This window comes from Sinocyclocheilus anshuiensis, unplaced genomic scaffold, assembly GCF_001515605.1.
Source record: "Sinocyclocheilus anshuiensis isolate Anshui unplaced genomic scaffold, SAMN03320099.WGS_v1.1 scaffold1543, whole genome shotgun sequence".
In the NCBI taxonomy this organism is placed as follows: domain Eukaryota; kingdom Metazoa; phylum Chordata; class Actinopteri; order Cypriniformes; family Cyprinidae; genus Sinocyclocheilus; species Sinocyclocheilus anshuiensis.
In genome coordinates this window covers 63,969-72,064 of record NW_015551074.1, presented here as the reverse complement: position 1 = coordinate 72,064, position 8,096 = coordinate 63,969, and the positions used below count along the sequence as shown (strand labels likewise).

The 8,096-nt window shown below is 33.7% G+C and overlaps 1 protein-coding gene across 1 annotated transcript in view; it reads right to left on the bottom strand.

The window, feature by feature from the left end:
- Positions 1 to 8,096, bottom strand: part of LOC107662203 (anoctamin-6-like) — a 20,767-nt gene that overhangs the window by 7,913 nt on the left and 4,758 nt on the right. The window contains exons 7-16 of the mRNA XM_016452135.1: positions 6,776 to 6,891; positions 6,563 to 6,697; positions 5,967 to 6,072; positions 5,761 to 5,821; positions 4,381 to 4,526; positions 4,206 to 4,283; positions 2,810 to 3,044; positions 2,350 to 2,519; positions 2,151 to 2,248; positions 501 to 631 (exon numbers count right to left, since the gene is read on the bottom strand). Coding sequence (XP_016307621.1) covers positions 501 to 631; positions 2,151 to 2,248; positions 2,350 to 2,519; positions 2,810 to 3,044; positions 4,206 to 4,283; positions 4,381 to 4,526; positions 5,761 to 5,821; positions 5,967 to 6,072; positions 6,563 to 6,697; positions 6,776 to 6,891 — 1,276 coding nt within the window. The remainder of the gene's footprint in view (positions 1 to 500; positions 632 to 2,150; positions 2,249 to 2,349; positions 2,520 to 2,809; positions 3,045 to 4,205; positions 4,284 to 4,380; positions 4,527 to 5,760; positions 5,822 to 5,966; positions 6,073 to 6,562; positions 6,698 to 6,775; positions 6,892 to 8,096) is intronic.

Here is an 8,096-nt window from a genome sequence, read left to right as displayed (position 1 = left end):
CACTCGGCGCCTGGTCGGGAAATGTCATGCCCCTTACCATAGCCGCCTGCTGTGAGCTTCAGTGTAAATATTGCGTCAAAATCAAATTCATTTGAGCACGATTTAAACCCGGATGATTGTAACCACTCTAAGTTCGTCTGCCTTGGGAAAGCTAGCGTGTCTCCGACTTAGTGATAACACTAGTTGCCTTCTCTAGTGCAGCTCAACTAGGTCTCGTCCCATTCGTCGATATTTGTGACATCACAAATCCCGGAAAATATGCGTTGTAGTCCAAACGAGTCGTTCGTTGTAGTTTTTGAAAAGTGATTTCTGTTAAATAAAATATCTCCTTTTGAATTGGACTTTGAGCTTTGTAACTTTGCAGACCTTTTTTATGCTCAAACCGCAACATTACAGACTAACTAAAGTTGAAAAAGTGAAAAAGCATAATAGCACCCCTTTAAGACAACTGTGTTCATGTACAACAATGTTTCATGGTTCAGATGTGCATAAAGTCTTACCCATCTCCAGATATTCATAAAACAGGCCGAGCTTTCCTATCGGCTGGAGTCGATAGTCCTGTTCCCAGCGAGGAATCACTTTTTCTGAACCCACCTGGGTGCAATGACGAAACATCAGATTCTTCACCCACCTACAAACAACATTAGTTATTAATCACAGTGGTTTTCAAACTGTTACTAACAGTTCTTATTAATATTTTATAATTATTTGAATTTTTACAGTTTCTGTTTTTATTTTTGTCTTAGTTGAAGTTTTAATAATTTTGTTGTGTTTTTGTCTTGTTATAGTTTTTTTTATATGTCTATATACTTTTTTATAAATTTTTATTTCAGTTTTTCTTTGTTATTTTACCTTGGCAACTACCTGAAATAAAATAATGATGTTTTTCAATATTTTAATTTATTTCAGTTAACATTTATTTTATTTCAAATAACAAAACAGTTTTAGTTTTAGTAAACTGTAATAACCTTGATCAGTGCTGATGGCAAACTAATAAAAATGACAAAAACACACAACTAAAGTACTAAAACTTTAGATAGATGCTAGGGTTCTCAGGGTGGTTGCTAGGGTGTTCCTGTGCGGTTGCTAGGGTACTTAAAGTGGTTGCTAGGGCGGTTGCTATGGTAGCCGGGGTGGTTGCTAGGGTGCTGCTATACGGTTGCTAGGGTACTCAGGGTGGTTGCTAGGGTGTTGCTATGCGGTTTCTAGGGTTCTTGGGGTGGTTGCTAGGGCGGTTGCTAGGGTACCAAGGGTGGTTGCTAGAGTATTCAGGGTGGTTGCTAGGGTGTTGCTATGCGGTTTCTAGGGTTCTTGGGGTGGTTGCTAGGGCGGTTGCTAGGGTACCAAGGGTGGTTGCTAGAGTATTCAGGGTGGTTGCTAGGGTGTTGCTATGCGGTTTCTAGGGTTTTTGGGGTGGTTGCTAGGGCGGTTGCTAGGGTACCAAGGGTGGTTGCTAGGGCGGTTGCTATGGTACCCGGGGTGGTTGCTAGGGTGCTGCTATGCGGTTGCTAGGGTACTCGGGGTGGTTGCTAGGGTGTTGCTATGCGGTTGCTAGGGTACTTGAGTTGGTTTCTCAAGCCAACTTAATAAAAAGGCACATAACAAAATTACTAAAAACTAAAAATTAAACAGAAAATATAAAATTAAAAACTAATTCAAAATATTAATAAAAAATATAATTACACTAAAATAACACTGGGTCTCATTCACTAAAAATTGTGTGGACTATTTTATATGTATGCATGGGTTGAACTTCTAATTTCTGCCTAATTCGAAATACTTTATTCGTAAATTTAGAATAAAATTAGTATGAACGTTATTGCTGAATCATGATTTGGTCGTGAAAACGGTCATACACAGATTTCACACACAAATTCGTGTACAAAAGCTTACTGAAAGATGCCCAGTATCTGTTGCCCAATGTCAATTAGCACACAAAATAATTTCAACTCGCACCTCAGTGTTTTTAGTAGCTTTACTATTTCGTAACAGGTGCAATTTCGTTCTTGCGCCATAGATGTCTATTATAAGTGCATAACTGTAAACATGACTTTGGTTTGTTTTTATAAACTGAACGACAGGTTGAATGAGTTCCTGTGATCATCGACATGACGTCATGAATCAGTTTGAGGTTTGTGTGTGAAACTCACGGCAGAAGGACTTCCTGTATGTTGTTCCAGACGGCCTTTCCTGTCATGATGATTGACAGCTGTGTGGTCAGTTCAGTCAGGCAGCCGCCGGGATCACACTGAACACAATATTGCACGTTTCATTCAAGAAATACAGCTGCATATCAATTCATGCAATTGTTTGCCTGTAGTACCTCATGATCTCACAGAAATGTCTCACCTCCTCGTTGCGGAGGCTGCCCAGCCAGTAGACGGGCTGTCCCGGATATCCCACCACCTTCCCTTTGAAGAAAGCGATGTAGAAGCAGGACGAGTAATAGTTCACAAACTGAAAGAGGAACATCTTCAGCGTCAGGCTGTTCTCGTACTCCGTTTTGGTCCGCGGCAGCTCTGCAGCACACAGAATGAGTGTTCACAATGAGTCTTTTTTCTGTAAGTCTGGGTTTCTCAAACTGGGGTTTGCAAGCTAATAAATAAATCATAAAAATTACAAATTGCAATAAATGAATAAATGGTTTTAAAATAACTAAATATTTTATTTGTTTACCTGCATGCCATGAGACCTCTAACTGACGTTAGAGAATTGTGAAATGCAAATCAGGGTTATTATCGTTAACAAAACCTGATGGGAATCATTGGTGTAAATCCTCAAACTAGACCGAGTGAAACGGGTCCCTTACCGAAGTCTGTGATCCAGATGGCCACTTTCTCGTAGACGCTGTTGAGAATCATGATGATGATGAAGCTGATGATGGAGGCCGTGATGGACGTGGCCATCTGAGGGGTGACGTACTCTTTGAACGGCTCCAGCTCCTTTCTATTGTTCAGCTCAGAGCGCAGCTTCGAAGAGAAAGTGATAAACATCGCCAGACGATACACGATCACGCCGACCACCGACGCTATGATCAACAGAACCTACAACAAACGATGAGAACATGAATTGACATTCGCAGGCCGTTTTACATGCGTGATGTGAACGCAAGTCATCTCAGAACATGCATTTAGGGCTCTATGAAATCTGTCTTATTTTTTCCCCAATTTCTGTTTCTGTTTTTTTTAATGGTCAAATTAAAGTATAGTAATTAAAAAGTCAAATTAATTAAAACCATGAAACTTATATATTTCAAAAACAATTTATTAAAAGTTTAATGATATTACATTTTTAGGGCCCATTCATTTTTTTTTCTCAAATTCTGTATTTATTTATTTATTTATTTTAGTTTTATTTTTTATTTTGTTTTTTACCAAATTTTCCGTTTTCCGTTTTAATTTGATCTGGGTTCCATTTTAATGGTTTAATTAAATTTTTGTACTCAAAAAGTCTAATGAATTAAAATCATGAAGCTTATACAATTTAACAACAATTTATTAAAGGTTTAACAAAAAATACATTTTAAGGGCCCTATGAAATTTGTATTGTTATTTTCTGTTTTATTTATTTTTTACCAAATTCTGTGTTTTTCATTAAATTTTTTTCTGGATTTCATTTTAATAGTTTAATTCAATTTTAGTAATCCAAAAGAATATCTAATCAGTTTACATCATGAAACTTATACAATTCAACAACAATTTATTAAAAGTTTAACAAAAATTAATTTTTAGGGCCCTATGAAATACGTTTTTTTTTTTCTTCTTCTCAAATTCTGCTTTATTTTTTTATTCCATCTGAATGGTTTAATAACATTTTAATAATCAAAAAACATGTCTAATTAATTGAATTAATAAAACAACTTCATTTATTGCATTTTGTTTTTAACAATAATATGGCCCTATGATTTTTTTTTTCTTTTTTTTTTTTTTCAGAATTTCTGTGTTGTGTATTTTCATTTGTCTGTTAATTAAATTAAGGCATAAAACATTCTATTTATCTTTTAATTAAATGAAAATTAAACTTTTTTTGGCAAACAAAGTGCTGCACAACAGAGGTTTACTTCTAAAATTAAAACATGGATGATAAATTGTGTGATTATCATATGGAAATCATACGGCTCTGTACTGTATTATTACTTTATGTTGACTTTTAGACGCCTTTTTAAATATTTAATTGCATGTATGAAAGAGAAAGCACAATATTACCCAGAATAACACAGTGCCGATGCCACACGACACTCTCATGCACTTGCCACAGGCTGTGTACGGCACCTTCTCTGTTTCCTGAACAAAACAAACACAATAGCTCTTTGTTAATGTCACAAACCTAAAAACAATGAGTTCATCTGAATAAAGCCACTGCATGTAGTGAAACTCATACCTGTGTAACAGGGTTCACTCTCTCATAGATGCATTTGGCCTCGTATTCGGGTCGAGGCTGTTCCTCCTGCTGAAGAAACTCCACCGTGTCCCAGTCGTGCTCCAGTTCGGCCTGATAGCGCTTCCAGAACTCCAGAAACAGAGTCACTGCCAAACACGAAACACGTTGCATGCAAAACTCAAGATTTATGCAATGCATATAAATACTGCTTTAAAAAACTACAGTAATTACAGGAAGGTCCCATTAGTTAATGCATTTGTTACAGTATTTATTCATTGTTATTAAAGTTATTAATAAAAATACAACTGTTCATTGTTAGTTCATGTTAGCTCAAGTCCATTAAATAATATTAACAGATACAAATTTTGATTTTAAAAAGGCATTAATAAATTTCTATTCGAAATGTTGTCTTTACAACTAAATGAAATAAGTTTAAATTGAAGTGCTAAAATTACTAACTGGAAATAAATGGAAAATTAAAAGTGAACTAAAATGGAAATAGAAATCAATTAAACCTAAACAGTAATAAAAAAAAAAAACACTAGTTAAACTAAAAATAAGAAAAAAATAAAAGCTGATTCAAAATAGTAATAAAAACTATGAAACCATATAAATGATAAAAATGAAAAATTGCAATAAATAAATGGTTTAAAATAAAAAATCTAAGTAAAATCATTTAAGCATTTTATTTATTTAAATGCATGTCATTTCACCATTAACTGATGTTAAAATTAACATTAACTAAGATTAAACACTTAACTTTTCATTATTGGGTCATGTGTTATTGTGGTGTCACTGAGATACTATTATACATTTTAACTATATTTTGAATCAGATTTTATTTTTATATGTTCCATTTTAATTTTAAAGTTTTTGTAATTTTGATGTGTTACTGTAGTATCACTGAGATACTATTATAGTTTATTAATAATATTTTGAGTCAGTTTTTATTTTCCATTTGTATTTAAATTTTAGTTCAAGTTTTAGTAATTTTGTTCTGTTTTGTCATTTTTGTAGTTTTTAAATATATGATTATATAGTTTTATTAATTTTATTTCAGTTTCAGTTTTAGTTAGCTATAATAACCCTGTTATTTCGTGTTAAGTAATGATAACAAACTGTGCCTTATTGTAAAGCATAACTAATGAAACATACAGCATACAAAAAACAGCAAGAGCTCTGTCGAAAAGGTGAGCTTCAAACATTGCATTGAATTGCATAAATGCTGCATTAACAAACATGACTAATCACGCTGCATGCTGGTCTTGGCCAGAATAAGCTGCAATGTGGAGCTGGATTTTTGCCAGCAGACAAAGGTTTAGCAAAACAACACTGGTATGAGTGCATGGGATCATGTGACCAGCGTATGACATCACTCACCCCAAACAGACATGAAGATGGCAAACACTAACGTCCCATAGTTATCAAATATACACAGTCTCTGTGGAGGAAAACCAACACAGAAACACATTCTCAGCTTCAGAGCGTTTCACAAACAAAACAAACATCAGTTAAATCCTAGATCAGACACCAAATCCCACAATCCTCCAGAGGAGACGCTGTGGGTCTGTGTGTGTTTGACTCACTTTAGACGACTCACACGTGGTGTTCAGCCTCCAGTACGGACAGATTTCATCACACTGCGGACACATGACGATTTCTCCACCAATCCGAGGGTCACACACCTCTTTGCTGCCCAAACAAACAGTCAGAATCAGTCAAAGTCAAACGCATATAAGCGCTGTACAAGTAGGGCGGGAGCATTTGGGGAAAATCTTGATTAAAAACTGCAATAAAAATTCAGGTTTGATGTGTTCATTTATAGGGTTGCACAATTTGCAATAAATATGTTTGTATGACCCAATTTATACTGTGAATTAATATTATAAATATTGTGTATAAAATATTATTTGTAAAATTGTTGGTTTCTATTACATTAAATTATGTTTTTTTTTCTACTCACAATAGTACTGTATGTGTGTGTGTATATATATATATATATATATATATAATTAACTTAATTTAATATTTTCTATAATTAATTAATTTGTTTTTTGGGGGCTAAAATTTTGTGATTATGAATTTAATAATACAATCTATTTATGTTTATTTTATTTTTAATTCATTTATTAATTAAAACATATTTTATATATATATATATAAAAAAAAAAGTCTGCTGTACCTCCATGTGCTGGTCTCTCTGGTTGTGTATCCGTATATGAAACAACCGAGTCCGACTGCAGCGGCGAGAGTCAACATGACCGTGTAGAAACCCAACCAGGCGAAATACATGCCGATCTTCTCACCGAAATACTTCCTGAAAGCAGAGGCACATATTAACAAGCTCATCTATCGGGAGGGGATCAGAAACAGCATGAATGACACACAAACACACCTGATCAGGTCCAGCGGCTGCATCTTGTAGAAGCTCTTGGGATGAGCCCACTCATTATACAGCAGAAATCGCTCATTAGGGCAATCGGGCTCTTTAGATTTCACATTAAACCTGCACTGTTACAGAAATCACAAAAACACCAGCAGAAAGCACATTAATACTCATGCATCACTTCAGTTACTCTACATAAACTACATCCAGTTTAAATGCAGGACAGGGGCCGGACACGCGAAAATCTTAAGAAAGAAGCCAAGAAATTTCTTTAAATAAATTCCAAGAATGATTCTTAGTGCAATTCTGGAATCCTTTTCTTAAGAACACCTTTGTTTTTCCTAAGAATGAAGTGCCAGGATGTGATGTCATCTCATTGTATGTGTGTAGGTGGTTCAAGACTCACTGATCAACTGAATGATGAACATTTCAAAGGCTGTCTTTTTGCGCTGCCTGCATACAGATTATCGTAATAATCATTATAAGCGTGCAAAATTTCACAGAGGGCTTTATTCATACAACATTCACTTGATATATATGTCGCCTCTGGCTACTCACAATAGTACTGTATGTGTGTGTGTATATATATATATATATATATATATAATTAACTTAATTTAATATTTTCTATAATTAATTAATTTGTTTTTTGGGGGCTAAAATTTTGTGATTATGAATTTAATAATACAATCTATTTATGTTTATTTTATTTTTAATTCATTTATTAATTAAAACATATTTTAATTTTTAAATAGTTTTTAATAGTAATAATTACTTTTATTTTTACAGAATAAAAATGACTAAAAAACTAAATAATAAATAACACTATTGTAATATTTCACTTTAAATTAAAAAAAGAAGTACGGACAGTCTTCATCACACTGCGGTAGTACTGTACTGTTAGCTGTATCATTTATTTTAATCTATGATATAGATTACTATTTTCCTAATTAATGCTGTACAGTTGCTTTGACACAATCTGTATTGTTAAAAGCGCTATATAAATAAAGGTGATATATAACATTTTATTCCTTTATATGGGGTGATAAATAAAATCCAAAATCCCCTCTGTAAAAACCTTTTAATATGTCAACAAAATTAAACAAGAAAATTGATCCTGGCTTTATCCAATGTTCAGATTCCTGTTCTGGAAATGTATGCAAATTAGTGCATATTTAATTACATAATGCCTCATTTGCACATGTAAACAGAACATTTCAGAAAAGCTGCAATACAAAACAACTGTCATAATATACTGTGATCAGTGGTAATTAGGGTTATTATAGTCGACAAAAAAAAAAAAAACTAAAACCATAAAAAATGTATATAT